General features: G+C 42.5%; 2 protein-coding genes and 1 pseudogene across 3 annotated transcripts in view; 1 reads left to right on the forward strand and 2 right to left on the reverse strand.

Moving 5' to 3' along the window:
- The first annotated feature begins 1,290 nt into the window (after positions 1-1,290).
- Positions 1,291-23,523, forward strand: SYCP3 (synaptonemal complex protein 3). The gene is made up of 10 exons (XM_090043244.1): positions 1,291-1,424; positions 2,638-2,764; positions 4,039-4,186; positions 6,340-6,418; positions 7,529-7,563; positions 10,620-10,737; positions 11,675-11,774; positions 20,424-20,522; positions 23,101-23,205; positions 23,385-23,523. The coding sequence occupies exons 3-10, from the start codon at positions 4,060-4,062 to the stop codon at positions 23,436-23,438; spliced, it is 717 nt and encodes a 238-aa protein (XP_089899370.1). The 5' UTR covers positions 1,291-1,424; positions 2,638-2,764; positions 4,039-4,059; the 3' UTR covers positions 23,439-23,523.
- The window catches only part of CHPT1 (choline phosphotransferase 1), a 46,818-nt gene continuing 34,772 nt past the window's right edge, over positions 12,126-24,171 (reverse strand). Inside the window, exon 9 of one of the 2 annotated variants that reach the window (XM_090043241.1) lies at positions 12,126-13,215. In XM_090043241.1, the coding sequence (XP_089899367.1) occupies positions 12,847-13,215 (369 nt within the window). In that variant the 3' untranslated portion in view covers positions 12,126-12,846. Of the gene's footprint in view, positions 13,216-23,302; positions 23,461-24,171 lie in introns of those variants that run through there. The other variant, XM_090043243.1, reaches the window with a different exon arrangement.
- Positions 13,202-18,248, reverse strand: LOC149866278 (uncharacterized; annotated as a pseudogene).

Genomic DNA, 24,171 nt, shown 5'->3' on the forward strand with positions numbered 1-24,171 from the left:
TACTGGGAAGATTTCTACCAGTGAAAAAGTCTTAGGCCAATTTTCTATTGGAAATTTCTGTTTGTGGCCAAAATCTCGTTCCGTAGCAAGGAGTTACGTGCAGGCAGAGTGTGCAACTGCTCAATGCTCCTTGGAGGACGTGGATAGATGAAATCTCAGATTCTTTCAAATCCTTTCTGGCAACCACGGAAAATGATCCAAATCATCCATATATTTCAATAAGCCTTATGTAATTTAGTTTGACTTGAAGACCTTAACATTGCACAAGACCACAGATGATTTAGTGCAAGGGTATCCTTTATAAACCAGTCCTAGAGCACAGCGCAACATAAATGCATTCTTCGTATTTAAGGCACTTCTGCTATCGTCAGCTTTTTTCCTCCGCTGCTCTTAGTAAATTAAGGTTAAGATTTAATTATGTGCCCTACTTTTGGTAGTCTTCTGTGCAAAAACTATTTCCTCTTCCTGTTGGTTTTCCCTGGGATGTTCTAGCGCCAAGTTATCTGAAGACATAAAATTCTGGGTTTTGTGCATATGGGGTTAACATCCTACTTGCTCACCTTTATTAATTTCTAATTCAGTGCATTGTGAAGCCTGTTATTCTTGGGCACATTGTCCAGTTGGAGGCTAAAAAGCATATCTAGCGTTTCTCTTTGGTCAACCTTTGGTAGTCTTTTGTTGGTGGGGAGATGGGGTGTGATACTTGAAGCGAGGGTTGGTGCTGGACTGGAAGGGCACGTGGGGGCCACCTCAAGGCAGAGGGGTCAGGGGCTGCCACCCCTGAGGGCCCTGACATCTCTAGTGCCCCTGGCCCATGCTGTCCTGCCAGCAGACACTGCTTCCCAGAATTGGGGGCGAGGGGATGTCAGGATGCTCCGGGAGCTTCCACCGCAGCTCATGATTCGGCGCCGAAACTGGGTCTTCAATGCTCGCAGAGCGGGAACAAGTGAGGGCCGAGAAGGACTGCGCGGGGAGAGGCGCATCCAAGCGAGCATGGACGTGTGGTGTGTGGCACGGCGGCCCTGTCTGCAGTGCCACACGTGGCTACACGCAGGTGCTTGGGAAGTACCATGTTTACGATGTGCCACCCGCTGCCGTGTGTACCCAGGGAAACAGGTTGCCCCTCGCGGGGACGTGCCCGAGAGGTGCGGTCCGACCCCCTGCTCGGAGCATGACAGTCCCAGTCAAAGCTTAGTCTGCAAAACCGGCCGTGCTGGAGATCCCGCCCCCCGTTGGTGCCTGGTTCAGCGCCTCCACGTGAGAGGGCTTTTCGTCATCTCCGACCTAGACCTGCCCTGCGGCCCCTAGGGACCATTGCTCCTGCCAGCATCTGCCCCCGCCGGGGCGGTCTGTCCCTGCTCTCCCCCAGGGCAGGCGCAGGGGCAGGGGCTGTTTTGGACCTGACTTCTCCCGCTTCTGTGCCCGTAAGCAGAGCCAGCCAGAGCCCGTCCCAACATCTTTCTCCCTTTTTGTTGTTGTTTTTTGTTTGTTTTTACCCCACCCCCGAAGCCGCTGGTGTCTTTCTCTGCGGCAGAGGCAGGTCCCTGACCCCAGCCGCTGCCCCGGGGAAGGGGAGGCTCACCCCTCACCCCACCCCTCCCCGCCGGGCACTGCCCAGCCCCGGCGCCTCTTTCTCGCCTTTCCCCTCTCCTACCTCGGCGGAGGCAGAGGCGTCGGGCAGCGCCGCGGGGTGAACAGTCGCCCCGCTCCCCTCATGACCTGGGGAGGGACCCGGGGCTGCGGTTGTGCCCTGAGGGCCTGGGGACAGTGAGGGGCTTTCACCTCAGAGACCACCCCCCCCACCACCACTGCTGCTGCTGAGGAGAGAAGCAGGGGTCCCTGCGTGTCTGAAGTACAGGCCTCTGCCTCTCCGCGGGGCGAGGAGGGGGGTGTCTTTAGGTGTTTTGAAGGGAAAAAAAAACCTCAACCAGATGCTTTTCCTCCTGCCCAACTCCCACCCTGCAGCTTGAAGACCCCAGGCTCCTGGGTTGCAGGTGCCTCCTGAGGTTCAACCTCCTCCCCCCTTTGCAGGCATCTTCCATCCTTGGATAGAACTTGTCCAGTCTCCCTTGGATGGAGCAAGGGTGTCAGATGTCCTTGGGGGTCCGTCCCCATTCCCCCTGAGAGCCAAACCCAGCTCCAGCAGCAGGCAGGGAGCGGCAGGGGTCGCTCCCAACCCCCCACCACTGCCACCCATAGATCCGCATGCCCAGCTGGGCCCTGGCATTGGGCTATGGTGTGATCCAGTGCGAGTCCAGCTGCATGGACTACCCTCAGCCCTCCCTGTGTGCTGGCATGACCCAGCCCACAGGGCTATGTCATCCCCCAGGAATGGAAATTTGGCAGTGAGGGAGGGAGTGGTTGGTGGCAGCATTAATTGCTGCAGCTCTGGGCTGTGTCACAGGAACTGATGCTGCTGCCACTTTCCCACTGCCAAATTTCTGGACCTGGGGGAGCCCTGCAGGTGGGATGACACAACTCCACAGGCTAGATCCAACCTGCAGACCTTAGTTCAAGCACCACTGGTTTAAAATACTCTGTATGTCATTTGGTTTATGTAGAGGTTATTTATTGATATTGCTTCTTTTGTTTAAGGGTTCATTTTAATCCTCATTTGTCTGACGTGCTTTCTTTTAGTGGAAAAAGCAGCATTTACAATTTTATCTCTGCTTGGTCTTTGGGAATAGTTGGTGGCAAGCCAGAGTGTTGAACTGTGCCTGCATCTAGCCGTTCACTGCCTGACTACCTTACGCAGCGCAATCAGGTTTGGAGGTTTGGAAGAATGACTCCCATGAGCCTAGGTTTTTATTTACCCTTCTCATACTGCACCACGTCACATAGGTTGCATTATTTTTGGGATTTTTTTTTTAAGCAGTTATTCCCTTAACCAACAAATGCAATTTTTAACACAAATTAAACATGGAAACATGAGAAAAGGAGAGCTTGAAAATGACTATTGTAGGCTAAACTACTACCATAGCCAAATTCTACTGTTGTGGTGGGGGGAAACATGTGCAGCCACATATATTTGCGCTTGTCTATTGTTCTATTGAATATAAAGCACTGAAAGGGTTTTAAATTTAATTGCATACATACTTGTAATACTGTTTATTACTAGTAACCTTTTCAGTGGCACGACACTGACAGTACCATAGTTCTCCTGCTTTGTCTGTGACAGGTTAGAGGGTGAGCTCGATGTGTTGGGCGTTATGCATGGTAGTTGTGTGCATGACTTGTTCCTGCTGTTTTTCATAACAGGTTAGACAAACAATTGTCCAGGATGATTTAGACAGGGATGGTATTACCTTGATCAAGAGGTGGTGGCAGGTGACCTACTGAGGTCTCTTCCAATCCCCTACTTTTTATGATTCTGATTCCTTATTCCTTCCTAAAATAACTTCCTGTATGATTTTGTAAATCCATGTTAATTAATGTGCAAGGTAGTACAGGGAGATGCTAAGTGCATGCTGTATATTTAAAAAGGAATTTAAAAAAAAAAGTTTCTGCAACCTACAGTAGAACCCCACATTATAAAATTATAAAAGCTAAAAAATAAGGCAATTCAGAAAAGGAATACGAAGTTTGGGAAGGCTATAAGTCTGACTTTTTTTTCCCTTTCATTTCCAGAAGGAATACAGTTCAGAATAAATTATAAACTCCAGGTGCTTCCCAGCTTATCCAAGTTTTCGTATATTCAGTAATAATGCAGTTCCTTGACAGAAATCAAACCTTGATGTCATGAAATATGTAATGGATATTAAAAGATAAATAAAATAATGTATGGTAGGGCTGGAGATGTAGAGATCCTATAGTCCACTGGCTCAAAGTATACCCAGCCCACCCTTAATAAATGTTTGTCTAACCTTTTCTTTAAAAAAACAGTCTTACTAGATAATTCATTGAAGTGCTTAAAAGATTTCATAGATAGAGAGTTTCATAGGATATAGTTAACATGTCAGTATGAGCATCACTAGAATTTGACTTTTCAAAATAGCATTTAAAAAGTTAATTGCTACAACTTTATATTTATTACGGTAGGGGAAGAGAAACACTCTGATTATGGCACCTTCAGGAAGAAAACATCCTGGAAAATCTGGTAAACCAGTTCAGGAAGATCAAGCTATACACACCTATGACTTCCAGGAAGAAAAGAAAGATCTGAGTGGATCAGAGGAAGATAGGGAAGGTACATCAATCAACTAAAATGATCATGTTAAATGGGACTTATGCATTTAAATGTATATATTGTTAAGTTACTCAAATGTATATATTGTAAATACTCAAGTGGTACAATGCTCTATTTTTTGATATTTCTGATAGATAGAAATGGGGAAGTCAGTACATCAGGGTGATGGCATTATGTAGCCTTCCTTGTGAGGCAGCTGCAGACAGATTTACTTGAAGCCAATGATTCTGACTGGCCTTCAGCTGGAAAGAACTATTAAAAGCAATAGAACAGCTCTGTATAGCCAGCGTATGGCTATAAAACTTAGGCTTGCTGTTGTCATCTGTCATAGAATAAGTTTTTTTATACTGCATTCTCTTCTGTCCTTGGAAAGAGTAGTGTTCCTCTCTTCTTTGTATCAGGTATGTGGACAGAAGAGAGTAGAAAATGATGCGCAGCTATGTTACCTGTGTACCAAGTGCTGACTGATGGCTTTGGGAATGCAAGAAAAGTCTTCTTAAGCTATAAGGAGAGTTGGTATTTGTGGCTTGGTGGCAGGGAGGAATCAAGGGTGTGGAAGGTCATGGATGAACCAAGAGCGAAGAATGGGAAAAATGCATTAAAGAGGCAAGGAGAGGCCTCTGAAGAGAAAGACAATGTAACAAGGAAGAAAAAAGGCACAGAAAGGAAGCATATAAGCCAGCAAGGCAGGATGGTTTTGTTTCATGCCCAAAGCACGTAGCTGCTAAGCAGTGCCATCTTTTCCTAGGAAATATAGTAATGGGGTTTCATTTAGAATTGACTAACCAAATGGTGACATCTTTTCAAAGTATTTACTGCAATGCCTCTTGTTTTGGATGCTGAATTTCAGGGGCCCCCATTTGTCTTTTGTTGGTTTTCCCCTGTTCAGTTCCAGTTAAATTGTTTACAGAAGATTTATACAAGTGAAGATCTTACAGCCACTGTCTCATATTGAGAATGTTGGTTTGCCTGCTGTGACTTTAACTGCTTCCTGTGAAGCATTTGACAGATTTCTCCAGAGTGGGCTAAACTTTAATGAGGCATGATCATAGATTTATTTTGGATACATTATGGACCATACTATTAGAGAAAAGCCATCTCTGCTGTTACTTGTCGGCCAACCGCAGTGTCTTCCTTGCATATATATCTATGCAATGTTTATATATGGATATTTATAATCTGAGACACCAGTGGTTGGTGTTTACATTAAGCAGAGTGTCTGTTTTGTAGCTCTATGTCAACAGTAGTTCTGAAAAGGGTAGCGAACATGTACAGAGCTTGTGTTTTTTAGGATATCACATGACACTGATTCATACGGCTTTAAAAAAGTAAAAACCCTTATAATACAATATTTTGGCAAAATGTATTTCAGATTCCAACATGAGACAGACCTCACATTTTTGGGCCCAGTAGTAGAAATCCTGAATGTATGAAATCCAAGGGATGACAAGGTTGAATGGTTATAAACTACTGCAAGACCATTTCAGGCTGGACATAAGGAAGAATTTCTTTACTGTCTGAGCCCCCAAGGTCTGGAATAGCCTGCCAGCAGAGGTGGTTCAATTACCTACTTTGAATACCTTCAAGAGAAATTTGGATGCTTATCTTGCTGGGATCCTATGACCCCAGCTGACTTCCTGCCCCTCGGGCAGGGGGCTGGACTCGATGATCTTCCAAGGTCCCTTCCAGACCTAATGTCTATGAAATCTTCTTAAAGAAGGGATAGCTACTTAACGGAAAATTCTGCTTTCTTAAGGACCCTATTTCATAATACAACAATTCACCCAAAATTTTTATTTCTATTTTAAGTGGTTAATTTTTTTAAGGTCAAATTATTTCCATCTTTGAAATGATTATTTTGTTGCTAGTTTGGGAATAGAGTCAGTTTTCTTCTAGAAGGTTGGCTGTCATGGCTCAAACATTCAGTACAGAACTGATTGAAAAGGGCCTAGAGGAAATCAATGGTGTACCTATTCAAATCTGGTACTTGGGAAAAATCTAAGATGTAGAGGGGGTTTTAGTTTGTCTTATGCTAAACAAATTGTGGATTCCATATGATTTATTTGGAGAAACAGTTACAGAAAAAAAATATAACCACTTTCCAGCAAAATATTTGATGTGGTCTCTGTTTTTTGTTTTTTAAATATTTAAAGGCGAGACTCCAGTAATTGATAAACATGGGAAAAAAAGACCTTCAGTGATGCCTCACAATGTGACTGAAGATGATGTGGGGTAATTTTCTTAAAAATCTTAAATTTCTGTTACAAAATTTCGAATAGGTACTAGTTACTGAAATTTGATAAGCCTAGTTTTGTGTCTCATAGAGTCCATTCAGTTAAAATGCCCAAATGATAGAAGACCAGATAGTGTGTGTTTAAAAAAGAAAAACATATATATGTGCTTTATAGAGAAACACCAGTTGTTTGAGTGATAACTAACAGCTACAATGTAGCAGGGAAAACAGCTTCTCAAAATTGTTTTGTTTCCGCCCAATGGTGTTTTACAAGTTCCACCCCATGTCATTTATCATTTACTTTCTCAAATCTTATTTTTCTTAAGAATTATAACACTTTCAAATTGATGTGTTCCATTATTACCTGAAAAGCTCTGTTTTTTTACATGTAAACTTTATAACTAAATAGAACCTTCTGAAGATTATGCTTGAAAATGTAGTTTTGGGAAAGATGTCAGTCTGTCAAAATTAACAGACTGAAGTTGTGATCAGTTCTCTTTGTCAGAAAGGGAAAGGCAGGCTTCAGGAGAGATAATACCTCTTTCTTAACAATGACTCAGAACCTGCTGTGGGCCTTATTAAACCTCTGCTCTCTCTCCACTGCCACACAGACCTGTTTAATCATCTTTCTGTTTTAAGTGCACTACACAAAACAGGCCCCATTGTCTTTTATTGTGACCAGGGCTGCCCCCCAGCATCACCAGTCTTGATGATAGATTATTTTCTTCCCCTATCTTATTATGCACCATCCTCGTACATAAAATAGTTCTACAGATTCTTGTTTATCAGTTTACCATTTTTACAGTCAGGTCCTTAAAAATATTCCCTCCTTGCTCCTAGGATGTGAGTTAACAAAATACTGTCATTAAAAATCATTCCATTTAGCCTGTTCTTTGGCTTTCCTATTTTTGTATTTTAGGTAGTGCCAAGGAGGTAACATAGAGGGAAGGGACTTAATCTTGTGTGTTGTACAACAGTGGCAACATTTAGTGTTACTGTTTTTAAGCAGAGGGGAAAAAACTGTCAGTTCAGTTTTTGCATTTGTTCATATTCGTGGTAGTTTATACAAAAATATATTCAAAGTTTCTAAAACACTAAATATTTTGTAGGGGTGAAGTACAGAATATGTTGGAACGGTTTGGAGGTAAGTATATTTTGTTAATATTCTTCTTAATTAAGCAGGAACTTTTTCTTGATTTCCTGATTCCATAAAAAATAATGGAAGTAGCACAAAGTTTAAGAGTGACAGGCAAAAAAGTGACATGTATTGTAGCATCTTTATAGCTGTATGCTACTCTCTGCTAAAAAAGAAAAATTAACATACATAAATGCAGCATCATGCAAGAATCCAATGAAAATATAAGTGCAAGTATTTTTGTAGACTGATTACAAGGAAGAGAGATTAGGAAGGATGCATGAGTATAGTTTAATATGAGTTACATACTAAAGTGTTGAAGATTTTTAAAGATGAGATTAGAGATGCAGAGATCCAATAAAGAAGGGTATAGGTACCTACACGTTCTGTACTGAAGCACCTGCCTTTGAGGCACCTGAATACCAAATCCAGAGTTAGGTGTGCGGGCGGGAGAGTGACATGACTCAGAATGATTATACAAAAACCTTCTGCCAAGTGGGGAACTCCAATGAATCTTGCATTCCTTGCCACACAGTAATAAAGCTTCAGCAGGTGGGGTAGAGCATGTCTCCATCCTAGCTTGCTTCTAACTTGGTGATTACAGCCACTCTCCTAAGAAGAGAGGACTGTGGACTTGAATCACTGGAGACTGAAAACAGTATAGTATTCCCACTTTGTTGGCAAATGTCCAAATCACTGTCTCTGTTCTTTTCCTCCAGCAGTCATATCTTAAAAATAAGGCAGTCAGAAGTGGATTTTATGAAGGGCCCAATCCTATTTGCATCCATTATGCCAATTCTGAGGACATACACTGAATCAAGCCTCTTAGAAAATTTAGGCCTGGGCCACACAAGTCAAATCCAGTGAAGCCCACCTATAAGTTACATTTTCCAATGGAAGACCACCTAGGCCAGGGGTGCTCAACCTTTTTGCTTGGAGGGTTAAATGAGCAGTACCTGGGTCCATGCATAGGTTGGATCTGGCCAGTGCTCCTGCAGCAAGGCCCTTTCTGGAGGGGAAGCAGCCCAGCCTGATACAGCTCTGTAGGAGAAGGAGGCTTGGCTTGGACCCACAGGATCGGGGGAAAAGACTATGGCCTGGCTCCAACCCCTGGTGTGGGGCTTGGGGATTTGGAAGCAGGGGAAAGGTGGCAGTCTTAATTGCCACTATTCCCCCACTGCCAAATTTCCCAGCCTGAAGGGACCCCACCACCCCTGGCCTAGGCACATGCCCTATCTTCCCAATTTGTCTCAGTTGTATTTTCTGGATCCTGAGCAGACTTAGGAGGGGTGCAGCAGTTAGCTGCTTGGGCCTGGAGAGTTGTAGGCAATATTAAGAATGCAGGTCCCTAGAGCAATTTCAAATAAAAAAGTTCAAGTACTTCCAAGATTAGGCAACTGCTGACTACTAATATTCTGGATCACAGTTTTGAACTTGGGTGCCTGACATCTACCTTGTCCTGTTTTAGGTGCCCAATACCTTTTCATACTTGCAGAGAAGTGGGGAAATATAGGTTGAGAAGCCATTTTTATCACCCCTCAAATTGTCATTACAAAAAAGGAGCAAGGAGGAAAATGGGATTGCAGGAATGGTGAGAGGAGATAGGGACTTGCATAGATGTAGAGCAAGTGGTAATGTTGAACAGATCCTTCAAAAATCAGAAAGGGATTTTTGAGACAAATAATGAATGGTCATAGTGTGAGTGAACAAGAAAATAGTCTGACTGCAGGGTTTAGGAACACTAAAAACTAGGAAAGACAATTATCAGTAATAAAGTGATTGTCATACAAAATTTAATTTCTGAGAGCATCAAAAAATAAGGATGAATAATAGCAATCTTGTGGAGACAGTTTGAGAGAGACTTATTTGGTTTAGTAGCTAGAACACTTGCTAACTCACAGTTCATACTTACATTATGAATTTTTGTATGACACACAGAGGGGCAAAAAGTAGTGGTGGGGGGAAGAAGAAGGAAAGATGAGTCACAATAACAAGATAACTCACCTACTCAGTAATTGGCTGAATACTATTTTTAGTTTTATAACAGAAGTAGATGTCTTGTGTTTGCATGTATGTGGACTCCAAGGCATAAAATGGATCTTAAAGAACTTCGTTAATTCAAATTGCTGAGAGTGTCTAAATGTCTTGCTTTGGAGGAAATATAAGAATGCTATCCTAGTCACAGCAGCTTTGGTAAGAGGAGGATTTCAGGCTTCATATAAATAAGTTAAAAAAAATTACTCAAGCGTCAAGATAGGTAAAAGGATAGGTTATGGAGGGATCAGAGAAAGAGAATGTTATCTGTACAAAAATAATAGAACTGAAGCTAGCAAGACGTCAGTCAAATAAAATGTAAGGACAGTAAAAAGTTGGCAGATGTATCCTTTATGTTGATACTGATAGCAGAAGAGAAAATGTAGCTGGCAGTAGGGGACAACCTTTTGACAGGCATGCCACAAGTTAATCCCACACCCTCCCCAAATGCCACTTTGATCCCTTTCCCCTACCCTGTCTACTGCTCTGCTTTCTGCTCCCAGCCCTGTGCTCTCTGCCCAATTTGCTGCTTTCTGCTTCCTGTCCTATCTGCAGCTGTGCTGCCTGTCCCCTCCCTGATCTGCCACATACCACACACAGTTTTATGGTCTATGGTATTTATATTGTAGGTTGGCCCACTTAAGATGCTTATAACTTTAAAATGCATCTAAACAAACATTTTATTATAAAGTAGCAGTTCAAGCTGTCTATATAGAATGTCATTATCTGAAGAATAAAAATTTACTTCTTCTAGTCATTTAATATTTTAGCAATGTTGATAAACCATTACTTTGTTAATGTATTACAACCCACCTCCAAGTTATTAAAATAAGTATGCCTCAAAAAGTTCTTGGGTTGACAAAACTTTTATAAAAATATTTTTAAGTGCCAAAGTTATTGCACACTTCTTCAGTTGCAAAGCATTGTGAATGCTTTTCCTAAATGTAATTGATAACATTTGCACTAATGTGCAGTTTTAAAATTCAAATATATGCATAATACAATTTACAATTATTTTTCATCTATTCCAGCTGATATTAACAAGGCTCTCCAGGCTAAAAAGAAGAGACTAGAAATGTATACCAAGGCTTCTCTCAAAACCAGCAACCAGAAAATTGAACACGTTTGGAAAACACAGCAGGAACAAAGGTAGTATTTGCATTTAATACAGGGGAAAAGTGTAAGAAGTAATTAATTTTTTCTGGATCATAGTATCTGCTATAGCATCATACACTTGTTAGATCTGTTTTGGCAACAAAAAACTTTCTACCCAGTCACTTCTGCTCAAGCACTTCTGGTTTTTTGTCTCGAATTCTGTTACTTCTTTTCAAATTCACAGAAACAACTCACCTCAACACTCTCTCTTCAGTAACAGAAATATAAAATGTCAGAGTTTGTAAGCAAACTGACTAGTATAGCCATCTGTTATGTTTCGTTTTGATGAAAACTGACTTCAGTCAGTGTTAATTTTTCAGAACATTTTTATTTTAATCAATAATTTCTAGTTTATTTAATTTGAATTTTTTCCCATAAACATTTTCCATTTCAAATTTTCTCTCAAAAATTGAAAATTACTATTTATTGAAAAAACGTAATTTTATCTAACTTTTCAATGATAAATGACATGTAGGATTTTTTCCTCCACTTGGAGGATTGTTTAGTTACTGATACTGGCCTTAAAGACAGAAGGAGATGAAACCTGGCATTAAATATTATATAAATCAGAGATTTCTAAAATAGGGGTTTTTTGGTCAAATACACTTATAGTCAAATGTCATCTTTTTCAACAGCCAAATAGATTATTTTTTTACATATGCTATTTCCAGCATATTGGTAGACATAGTTATGCAGGCTTACATACTCAATTTATAGAAAATAAAAGACTTCTTTTTTATGTCCAAGCCAGCCTCCCAATCAAATAAACACATACTTAGACATTGAATCTTTTAATCCTACATAAGTGATATTATTCCACTACAGATTAAAAAAACAAATCCATCTGGCATTAGTGGCGCTATATTTATTTTAACTGATATTTCAGTTTTACATTGCTAATCACAATAGTAATTGCAAGATATATTTTTAGACAGAAGCTGAACCATGAGTATTCTCAGCAGTTCCTGACCTTATTTCAGCAATGGGATGTGGATATGCAGAAAGGAGAGGAACAAGAAGAAAAACTAGCGGTTAGTTTCCAGCATAACATATGAATATATTAAAATGTTTTAAATCAGAAATACAAATGCTAGTTGCTCTTGTTGGGCACCAGGTTCCCTCATGCATAAATACACTTAAGTATGTTTCAAGGGAAAAAAAGTGCTACAGGACTCTTGCTGTCTTGATTAGAGGTTGTGGGGGTTTTTTTGTTTTCTGTGATGTTTTTAGGATACATTGGGCATGTCTATGTCGCGCCCTGATGACCAGTGCACCCTTGACCTGCGAGTCTGGGTCGGCACGACCGGCTTGGCGCAAGGAGGGATTTATGACCAGACAGGTGGGGGTTAATGGCGAGCAGGAGTCAGATGATTTAAAGCATGATGGTTACACAGAAAGTTTATTTTACGTATGCTACTGATGTGATGCAGCGTAGGCAGAGGAGTTGATTTATTCAGTTACAGCATGCAGATATCATGTTACCCAGCATTTACAGGGTGGGTAAGAAAGTTGTTTGTTACAGATTCCGAGCGATTCACAAAAGCCGTTGCAGTCTGCAGATTACCGAGAGCTCTTGATAAGAAAGATAACAAGTTATACTTGGCCAGGGTAGCCAATTACTACATGCCAGGCATGAATAATTAACAGGTTGGCACTTGTGCTTTCTTTGTTTGCTCAGGTTTCATGCTGGCAGCCCATCCTTCAAGAAAGTGGGGGCTTTTCTTTTAGTTTAGGTGGTACTGATCCTGTTTGGTCACAAGAGGGTAAGCACAACACATTATTCTGATCTTACAGTTTCATTGAAGTCAGCTAATCTTGTTACTATAGGTACTTTATCTTTCGTGCTGGGCTGTCAAGGTCAGTTTTTCTCTCTCGTATGTGAGCTCAAGTGATTTGAAATGAGGCACAGACAGGGGTGTATATATGCAGTACTGTTACAAACTAAAAAATAATAGTGTGAGACTACAATTACAGTTTGTTGTGTTAGTCTCTGACCTTTTGCCATCGGCATCCGAAATCAAAGACTTTAATCTCTGACATGCCCCCTTGCCGATGGCAACTTTTGGTGACATCGTTTAGAATTGGTTATCTTTCTCATCGAGCTCATAAATAATTGGCAAGCATGTGTATACAAAAGCAGAAAGTGTGGTTATTCGTTTCTTGATTACATGAAAAAGGCAAGAAAGAATGCATAACATTACTAAGATAACAACGAAAATACTCAAGATAGTGAGATACTTTAAGACTAGAAGGTGGTCGTCTAAGATGGGTAATAATGTCAATGTCCATCGTTAAAGGCTTCGGGAAACACAGTCGGTAGTCATATGCGGAGTCTTCGGTCTCTTCAAAATTATGGCATTCGGTGGTAGAAACAGCTAACAGAGTCAAAAACGAGTTCTGTTGAATCATGCACGAGGCGAAGTATACGGTACAGCATAAGATGAGGGTTATGAAGAACCTCATGGTATGTACCTGTAAAAGAAAACAACAAACAGCAGTATCAAGAGATATTACACAATTCACGTAACTTTTTGCTCGGCGCACCTAGATAACCAATTGTGATGCGCTAAAAAATGCGGAGGTTCTGAAGAGCCGTTGACATCTTTGATGACCCAATACGTGTTCGGATACTGTCCAGGGTGAACAACTTGGCCTTTGGTCAGCGTTGGGTGTTTGTCTTTTGGGTTCGGAGTTGTAACCCAAACTAATTTGCCTGGGAGAAATTTGGGTGTCCATGGCTTGACCGGGGTGGGCGTTCAATGTTCCCATAAGGATTTGTCGGCGTTCAGACTGATGAGGACATTGAGAAGAACTGTGTCCCATCCAGTGTAGGAACCTTTGTTCAATAGTCAAATTTTTTTTTTTGACAAGACCAATGGTGCGCTCGACCACACTGCTGGATTGCGGGTGGTACGGGATATGATGATGTTACTGGATGTTGAAGGCGGCTGCAAAATCACTAATAAGTTTGGAGGTGAAGGGCAATCCTCCATCTGAGTGGATGATCTCTGGGGCTTGCCAGTGAGTGATTAACAGTCTTAATGCGGTAACGACTGATGGGCCGGTACTTTTTTGCAGTGGTATAACTTGCACTTGTCGTGTACCAAGATCAACAGCAACAAGTCCTTTTGGGTGTCGTCTTGCCCCGGGCAAGGGACCTAGCAAATTAACTTGCCACACTTTTCCAGGTTCAAAGTGTTCTTTGGCGAAGGTTTCTTGCTCTACTGCGGTCGGGTGTTTCTTTTGTTTGGCACACTGTTCACAGCTTGGACTATGCGAGTCCAATCTTTGTGAGCTCCTTCTGATTGAGGTTGGGTTGTATCTTTGCACCAGCAACTGTGGGAAGCACTTACTCCGGGATGCCCCCAGTGTTCGTGTAGCCAATGAAGGAAAGGATCTTTCTCTGAAGATTCGGCTACTTGATTGACAGAGACTTTGGGCTTTTTTCTTTCTTGGAGTAGTCGGTCAATTTCAGCATGTACTGGATCTGTATCAGGGTGGTGCGACCTGGTATGCTTACTGAGTGGCGGTGGATCGAGAGTTGTGATCATATCAAAGATTCTTTCCCAAGTTCGGACACAGAGTTCTGGGTCACCATTTCCTGTGGCGATTTTGTAAACGAATTGAGAGTCCACAGCAATAACTGGAACTGGTTGACAGCCATTATGTCGGTCACAACAGTGCTCGATAACTATGGAAAATGCAATAAGTTCATTGAGTTGGGCCGATGAGTAGCCTGGTAACATGTCATGTTCTCGACACGCATGGCAGTAGAATCCGCACAGGCCTCCGTGTCGTGTAGTTCCATCGGAGGCCATCCAAGCTGGTGCTGTGGTACCATATAAGATTGGGCGATCTCGAACTTCACATGGTGCTGGTGTGTCACGATGTTCCCACGAGGCAGACCAATGATACTGGTGGTCAAGGACTAAAGTGGCCTAAGTTTTAGGTTCACCACCAAATTCTGGGTTAACATGGTCACTGTCGATTTGTGTCAACAGCATCATTCCAGGGCCTAGAATGGTTCCATGGCCTTTTGACACTGGCTTTGCCAACTGTGATGCAAGTAAAACTTTTCCGACAGTTCCATATCGGTGTTGGGCATCTTGTAGAGTGCGGTGGGCAGCTAAAACAAGATGGTCTTGGTCATGCACTGTTGCCCAAATATGGATATCCATGTAACTAACTGTAACAGTTAAGTCGTTGTTTAGGTTGACCGCGTGAAGCTTGGTGTTTTCGCATTGCGTGATTAGATCCTGGACGGCTTGGTCGTCTTTGGAAGTCCATGGGTCTGAAGGAAAACAATACCCGAATTGGCGGAGGTTCTTTTGAAGCTTAGCGAGTATTGCGAGTCCCTTAGGTTGGACATAATGTCGAAGCCAATTGATGCGTCCTAGTATTTGTTGGAGTTCTTTTCGTGACGGGTTGCTGTTGTGACGACTAGGAAGTGGTGAGATCAGTTCGCTCGGCAGTTTGTAGCTGTCTCCACGGGCCTTTAAACTTGGTTCCGAGGAAAGTGATGTCGTTTGAGGGATCGAGGCATGACTTTTGTCAGTTTATTGTCCAGCCTGCATCCGTAAGGTGTTGAATCAGTCGTTGTGCCAAAGGTGCAACTGTTGAGAGGTCCTGGCCGAGAATAGCAATGTCATCCATATAACTGCACAGAAGGATGTCACTTGGGAACTGTTGATTTTGCTTGAGTTCACTTAGACATTTATTCATGGCTTCTGTGGTGAGGGCAGGAGAGTTACAGTAGCCCTGTGGACAGACATTCCATCTGTACATTTTTCCCTCGATGCACATATTAAGTACTCCCAAGTGATCGTCGATGGGGATGGAGAAGAACATATCCTTCATGTCAATGGTTACTCCTACCCAAGGCTGACTTTGATACTCAGCTATGTTGCACAGTTGCTGAGGAAGGTCTGAAATATTTGGCTGGATGATGGATGCACAATGTTTGTTCACCATGCGATAGTCAACAACGAGCCGGGCTTCATCTGGGCATCCAGGCTTGGCTATGCCCCATCCAGCTGATAAGGAAATACTTTCAGAAACAGGCATGATGCGACCTTTTTGCTCCAAGCGGGATAGCAGGGTTTGAAGAGAGGCTTGCAGCGACGCTTTAGTTGGGATGGGTCGGTATCGCCAAGCAGTTGTGTTACACAAAGGTGGACGATAGCAGTTGTCTGGTGACACGGCAAGTGGAAGAGCTTGCAACACTTGTTCTTTGAGTTTTAATGCGCGAATTGCGGGGACGCCTAGGAGATTGATGCCCTCTAGAACACCTGTTAGCACTTTTCGATAACCCTTTACCAAAAATCCAATTACAGGTGTGGGCTTTACGGCATTCAGGCCTTGTACTATGATGACTTACTTCGTCACCTGATGGGGTACATCAGTGGTAATCACGCTGACTTGGGCTCCTGTGTCAAGTAGGAATGAGACACGTACTTGTCTGAGAGGGTTTGTTGGATCGATGAGGGTGAGCTTGGCGTAAGGGTGAGGATCATCTGTAGTAGCTTCTTGGATTGCGCCATCGGACCTGCCGCAGCAACTACTCGTTTTTTGGCTGCTCGTTGTATTTGAAGCCCAGTTGTTCTGCGAGGAGTTTCTGTCCTTCATCTCCTAGTGCCCGTAGTTGAGCCTTGTTGAGTCTCGTGTGGTTCAACAAGAATCTGAACATGGCCCTCTCTTCCGCTGATCTTTGAGGCAGTGCTGCTCTGGGTGGGCCCCGGCAACTGGTCCCTCTGGGTGGTGCTTGAATTGGGTAGGCTGCAGCGTGGGCTTTAGGAGGGTTGCTCGCCATTGCCGATTGCAGGTGGGATATTAGGCCCAAGATGTTTGCCGACGCTCCATTCACACTTGGGTTAAGGACTAATTTTGCAGTAAGTCCTTGTGGACCTCCATATACATCAGTTGCAGCTTCGATGGCTTCATGGAGGCAGGGAACTCGACCTGGGTTATGTAGATAACGTTGCGGCCATGCTGTACCCTGCTGCACTTGTGTCAGATTCAGAGGGTGTAGATTTGGGTTACACATGGCGTAAGAAACTCCGATTATGGCGTGGAGTAACTGAATGGCATTAGGTTGGTTGGGGCTGCCCTCTTGCCAGATGTGTGATTTCCGCATAAGAACTTCTACTACCAAGGCCAGTAATGGTATTGGCCAATGTCCATTTCTCGTCACGGGGACTGCATCGGTAACTAGCCCACCGCTCCAGGCTGTGTTCTGAACGAGTTGCATGGCTTCGTCTGAATCAAGAGCGTCCTGCCGCTATCACGAGGCGGCCTAGCCAGACTATAGGAGTTTCATTGGGTTGAATTTCCATCTCTTTGCAGAGCTCACTCATTTCCATCCAAGTCCTGGGACGAGTGGTGGTGGTAGTTTGTGTGACACCACCCGCCTGAGTACGCTTGCATACGGTGATGGGTAAGGCTGAAGTCATCAGCTCTTTTTCGCCAGCTTTACTTTCGGTTTTCGTTAGCGGCACGTCATTGAGCCTTTCTAGATACGGTGGAGGCGGAGCGGTTGGCGGCACAGCGGTTGGCGGCGGAGCATGGTCTGGCCATGGAGCAGGCGTGACTACGTCTGGTGACGTTAGATTGTTCTTTGTTAGCGGGGCGGTGGCGGGAGGATAGCCCAGCCACTAGGTGGGCGTGGCCTTGTTCGGTGATGTCTCGTTGTTCGCCGTCAGTCCCTCTAGGCTTGGGTATAGTCTCCCCTTTGGCTCAGTTCCAATTTCTGGGCGTGGCTTGTTGTCGTCAGTGCCATTTACGGGCGGTGGCTTCTCCGTTTGTGTACCGGCATCTTTTTGTTGTAACTCCTGTTTTTGTTCAGTGCCATCTTGGGGCGCTGGTGGAGTGCTGCACTTTACCGCCAGATCCTCAGCAGTCTTGCTAGCCGTACCCAGCTGTGAATCAAAATTCGCGAACTCGCGCAGCAAGGTAGACACAGTATGGAACAAAACATTAACCATCTTTCCTTTGTCCCATTTGGGACCAGTCCACTTTGTCACCGTACGGCGCTCTGATTCTAGGGCTTCGCAGAGCTGCGTCAGCAGTTCGTGCCTGCGTGAGTCAGGTGGCAGGTTTGGGCAGTTGAACTTGTCGGCCGGAGTACCCTCTCCCCCTTCCCGTATATGTCAGATGCAGCGAGCAAATTCTTGGGCTGGTGTCGGGTTCACCACGCTGTCAGGTTTTACTCGCGCCAGAGACAAGCTCCCGACCCCGTCTCTGGGCCGAAAGGTGACTCCATCTCGGCTCATAACGCATCCGAAGGAGCTTGGCTCCAACTGAATGGCCCCCTCCTTGCCCCTTTTTTCTCTGATAAGAAACACATACCTGGTGATCAATGGGTCAATGAGACCATCTGCTTGGTGGTAAATAACGTGAGCCCATAGATCATTTGAGTTTGCACAATAACGGTCTCCAGTACGCCATGGGCAGTGACGTATTAACTCTGACTCCATTCCACCTCCCCTGGATCCTGTTCATGACGCCATGTCGCGCCCTGATGACCAGTACACCCTTGACCTGTGAGCCTGGGTCGGCACGACCGGCTTGGCGCTAGGAGGGATTTATGACCGGACAGGTAGGGGTTAACGGCGAGCAGGAGTCAGATGATTTAACGCGTGATGCTTACACAGAAAGTTTATTTTACTTACGCTACTGATGTGATGCAGTGTAGGCAGAGGAGTTGATTTATTCAGTTACAGCATGCAGATATCATGTTACCCAGCATTTACAGGGTGGGTAAGAAAGTTGTTTGTTACAGATTCCAAGCAATTCACACAAGCCGTTGCAGTCTGCAGATTACTGAGAGCTCTTGATAAGAAAGATAACAAGGGAGATAATCGAGCCGGCAAGGACGGGGTTATGCCAAGATAAGGATCAGAGGCGGCGAGATGTTTGTAAGAGGCCACTTTACAAACTGCATCTCCTGGGTGTGTGTGTGGAGAGTTCTCCGCTTTGGGCGGAAGTTCTTTCAAAGTTATACTTGGCCAGGGTAGCCAATTACTACATGCCAGGCATGAATAATTAACAGGTTGGCACTTGTGCTTTCTTTGTTTGCTCAGGTTTCATGCTGGCAGCCCATCCTTCAAGAAATGGGGGGCTTTTCTTTTAGTCTAGGTGGTACTGAGCTTGTTTGGTCACAAGAGGGTAAGCACAACACGTTATTCTGATCTTACAGTTTCATTGAAGTCAGCTAATCTCGTTACTATAGGTACTTTATCTTTCGTGCTGGGCTGTCAAGGTCAGTTTCTCTCTCTCGTATGTGAGCTCAAGTGATTTGAAATGAGGCACAGACAGGGGTGTATATATGCAGTACTGTTACAAACTAAAAAATAATAGTGTGAGACTACAATTACAGGGTTTGTTGTGTTAGTCTCTGACCTTTTGCATCTGACCTTTTGCCTTCGGCATCCAAAATCAAAGACTTTAATCTATGACAGTCTATACATCCAATTAATACACCTGAATTTTCTGAGGGGAAATTCAAGCTTATTGTAAGTATTCTCAGGTACACATCTATATGTACACTACTGTTGGAAGAAGTTCAGTCTGGGACTTCTCCTACCCCCCTGTCCTGCTGTGCCCCCCTGCAGCATCCAGGGAGAGACCCAGGCTCCCTCAGGTGCTAGCCCCAGGCTAGCAGGGGACATGGGGACCAGGTCTGGCCTCCAGGGAACAGGGGAGCTGTCCAGAAGTGGGAGGGAGCTCCCAGCCACATGGAGCTAGGGATTGCAGCCTGGCTTGGTGGTTCTGGCTTGGGACAATGCCCTGGGCCCAAGCAGTGGGAGAAAGCAGTACTGGGGCCAGGGAGTAGACATGAGGGGGAAGCAGCGCTGGTCACCAGCACTGCTTCCTTCTCATGTCTCCCCTCAACCCCATTCTGGCAGTGCTGCCTCCCTGCTTCTCCCCCTAGTCCTGATGCTGCTTTCCCGTGTCTTCCTCTGGTCTCGGCCCTGCTTGCTCTGGTTCCAGTACTGTTTCCCTCCCCGGTCCCAGCACCTATTCTCTCCCCCATGTCTCCCTGCCAGCCCTAGTGCTGCTCCCCTCCCTGCCCCCCTGGCCTCTCCCCTGGTCCCATTGTTGCTCATCTCCCAGCTCCTGGGGGGGTGGGGGAAGTAGTAGGTTCCATATGCATATGTAAACGTCAGCTCTTTACTACACATTAGATTAGTCTAATTGCACACTAAAGCATCTTGTGTAGAGGCACCCACTGCATATTGAAATGGTAAAGACCATCTGTGAGTGTAGTGTTTTACCTTAGCTTTATATATAGGGATCAATTGTTTTCTTTACTAGGCAAAACCCTCATGAGAATTTAAAAGCAAATCCTTGAGTATCCAACCATGTTTGGGGTAAAGCTTCATCCAAATTTCCAAGGATTATGTGGCAAGGTAAGAAAGGGCACGCTGTGACTGGCATAGTGTGAGCATGTTAAGTGTGTAGGGTAGAAGGACAAGTGGATGCTAACAGCAATTACACTCGATCCTCTTCCCTGGATTGATAATACATAGAGAGGGGAAGGGAGCTATGTAATGAAACAATTCAGATCCATGTTATAAAACAGGAATTTCCAGTGGAGAGGTAAGTTTTCTTTATTAACACTGACAGCGGCATCCATCTAATTTATCATTCACTAACTAACATGGCTTTTCTTTTTGCTTTAGAATATGTTCCGTCAGCAACAAAAGGTTTTCCAACAGGCGAGAATAGTTCAGAATCAGAGACTGAAAACAATTAAACAGCTGTACGATCAGTTCTTGAAGGTCCAGTATATATACACTTTTTGTAAACTACATGAACCTTGAATAAGACTGTTTTGAAATTCACAGTTAAAGCAGAATTCAAGTACTATAATGTGTCAAGAATTAATAGTTTGTTTAAGCATAATAGTAGAGCTTTGCACAAGTTTTCTGTAATTAAATCAGCTTGGTTACTTTTAAGTATATTTCCATTCTTTTTAACTAAGATCTTGTCTACACATGTATGTTGCCCTTATCTGACACACACTTGTTTAAATAAATAACTGACTTAAATAAGCAAGCCACTCAGGCCCCTGTGTGGACACACTTCTCTTAAATTGATTATATCTGTACACATGCCAAAACTAAAAACTACAGTCAGGTTTAAATAAAACTGAGTACAGATGCAGATGTTTGTGCTAGATTAAACACATCACAGTTCCAGTTAAACCACTGCAACAGTGTGTTTATGTAGATCAGCCCTTAGATTTTTATTAATGTTAGGAATAATTGCATTGCTTTATTTAAAGTGTTCTGTATTCTTCTTTAAAAACTGTAAGCCAAAATTTAAGACTTTTTACACTTCAGCTGAGGCAACCATCTCCCTAAAAGTAGAAACTAAAACAAAGACAGGATAGTGACCTCTCATCAGGAAACTTTTTTTTTTTTTTTTTTTTTAAAGAAATAAACTATTTCTTGCAAGATAAATCCCCATTTTAAAAAAGTATTCTTTTTGTGAGATGGTATGTTTTATTTACTAAATGTGCTTTCCAGAAAAGCATTGAGCAAACTGGGAATTACTTACATTAAACAGCTAAGTAATTCAATCCAGTGCTAGCAAAAGAGTCAGTCAGCCAACAATAAGGATCTCATGTAAAAGTGGAAACAGTAGATCAGTTAATAGGCTCTTCTGATTTACTGACTTTTATGGTCTTTGTTGACTTACAACACTACATATTTGCAAGCACTGTTTTTGATGTCACATTTAGAGAAGAAAGTAGACGGTATATACACATGCTTAATATACACACTTAACAGTTAAATGCCTTAATGTATTCTTATTATCAGTAATTTAAGATAAACATACTATATTGTATTTTGTCCATCCTTTCAACCTCAAAATATAGGTAAAAGTGAATAATAGAACCAAGTTAAACTAAAAATCTGATTTAAGACAGGTGACCAGTTAAAAGATACCAGTCTGTATAATTCCCTGAACTGACTTCCTGCTCCTGGGGCAGGGAGCTAGACTCAAAGATCTTCCAAGGTCCCTTCCAGCCCCAATGTCTATGAAATCTATGTGTACTGACAAGCATCACCTAAAAGCCAATCTATGCTAGTAGTGTGATAGTTTGGCTAGGCATGAATGCTTTTCAAAATGTAAGTTATCTAGTTTAAAACAAGAATAATTCCAAGTTTAATAGTTTTATATTAATTTATAACCATAATTAATGTTAAGTTAAAATTAATAGCTACCAAAACAGGAAAAACAATTACATTCAGTCAAAAATGTAAACAAATCCATGAAAACCTGAGAAATTACAATATAATTTCTTGTTTCAGGGTCTGAAGTGAGATTTTTTTTTTTTTAAGGGAAAAAATGAGTTTTCAAAATGTCTGATAGCACTGAATGAAGAAAAATCACCTTTGGAAAAACTGGAAAAGTTTGGAAATGTCAGTAAAAAAAATTCAAAGCATTCATTCCGTTGCAGTGTGTGCAGACAGAAAAAATGCTTTTTTCTTAAAGCAAATAAAAATTCAAACTTGTTTTGTCTAAAATTTCTGGAAACAAAAAAAAATACTTTATCAAATAAAATCCCTTTCTGAACCTATTTTTGCTGAGGAAATTTTTAGCAACTTTAACCAGCTTTTGTTTAGAGTATTACAATATGTTTGAAATCACATGTGCTGTCAGGACATGCTGCTATTAACAAATCCACAGTAACTGAACTGATCTTAATTTTACATGAAACTCTAATGAGTATATTTAATCAATATTACCTAAAAAGCTGTATTAGAAGTAATAATATTTGGAAAAAGCTGTCTTAATGGTGTAGTGCAAATGGAGGGTGAAGCAGTGCTACAATCTTTCATTCCAAGTAAAACTAGAATGTAGAGATCGAGCTCAATATTGTGCCCACACAATCTCAACTGCGTGTGTGCACAAGTGGCCCCAGCTATCAGAATGGAATGAGTCCCATGTGTAAGCATGATCTAAAACATCTGCAAGATAAGTCCAAATTAGTATGAGGAAAACAAGGTAATCATAACAGGTGAATGCAAAAGAAATAAGGATGTTAGCAAGGACTTTTAATCAGATGCTTTGCAGCTGCAGATGTGATAGGCTTCTGTTAGGGAAAAATAACTTTAGGTGCAGCACAGTAAAAATTCTAACCAGTTGGCTGTCTAATTAAAAACAAAACAAAACAGTATAGTGTTGTACACAGGGTATGTGTTTCTAGAGTAGCAGCATATTTTCCAGTTATATGAGAACTACAGAAGATATATGCCACCTTTGGCAAACAACTTGTTGAGTTTGAGACTGGATTATTTTGAAATCCAGTTCAACTGACAATGAAAATAATTGTTCTGTAATATTTAGAGCATGGAAGATATGGAAAAGAATAATGAAAATCTTCTAGCTGGTGCACAAAGTGAACTTCGCAAGGAAATGGCTATGTTGCAAAAGAAAATTATGATGGACACTGTAAGTATTGGCATTGATTTTTTGGGGAGAGGGAGGAAATCAGTCCAAAAAAATGAAAGGAGAAAAATAATTTAATTATTAATTAGCTCTTAATTAGCTCAGTAGGCCTGACAAAAGTGGTATTTTTCCCTAATTGTTTTGTTATCTGTGTTCAATTTTATCTCCTTTTCTTGTAACAGCAACAACAAGAGATGGCAACTGTTCGGAAGTCTCTTCAGTCCATGTTATTCTGATGGTTCATTGAACAACTTGTACCTAAGTAACATGATATAATTATAACAGTTAGCTTTAGCTATAGAAAAATAAGCCTACTGCTTTAAAATTCCGTTTTCTATATGTTCACATAAAACAAACCATGGCATGGATTGTTTCAAGTACTTCATGTTCAATAATTGCTAGTGAAATTGAGACAGCTAAGCCTATCAGACCATAAAAGTGGATTCTTCACTCTAATTTCCTTTTTCCAAGTTTACTTGAATTGTCCTTAGTTTTTTACTTTATCATTTGAAGTGGACTGTCCAAAAGGTGATATTATAAACACATGATGTGTGATTCTGAATTGTAAGTAGGCAGCTTTAATGCTAAATGGAACACAATTCCACCAACACATAGCTAGGGCCCTACTGAATTCATGGCAGAAGTAGGCTGCACTGCAGCTCCTTTAAATCTTGCAAGTCAATCCAAACTGGCAGTGAAGTAAAAACCACAGTTTTAAATATGGCACCATTCGTACCTCCCTGCCGCTGATTGGCCAAGGGGCCCCAGGTGGCCCTGCTGCTTGTTGCTGACTAGCAGGGAAACAAGAACAGTGCCATGCTTAAAACTGCAGTTTTGCTTCCCCACCAAACTGAGAGCAAGCCACAAGTGGGGCCCCTCCACCAATCAGCAGCTGGGGGGAGGGACACAGAAGGGAAACCTGCTAGATTAAAAGGAGCCTCACTTCCACCATGAATTCAGTAAGCCCCT

Source organism: Crocodylus siamensis, chromosome 4 (genome assembly GCF_052110815.1).
Source record: "Crocodylus siamensis isolate JL-2025a chromosome 4, ASM5211081v1, whole genome shotgun sequence".
Classification (NCBI taxonomy): domain Eukaryota; kingdom Metazoa; phylum Chordata; order Crocodylia; family Crocodylidae; genus Crocodylus; species Crocodylus siamensis.

Coding starts and splice junctions, on each gene's coding strand:
- SYCP3 (XM_090043244.1), top strand. CDS start 4,060: ATGGCACCTTCAGGAAGAAAACATCCTGGAAAATCTGGTAAACCAGTT. Junction 7,564..10,619: donor TATGTTGGAACGGTTTGGAG/GTAAGTATATTT, acceptor CATCTATTCCAG/CTGATATTAACAAGGCTCTC. Junction 20,523..23,100: donor TGTACGATCAGTTCTTGAAG/GTCCAGTATATA, acceptor TGTAATATTTAG/AGCATGGAAGATATGGAAAA.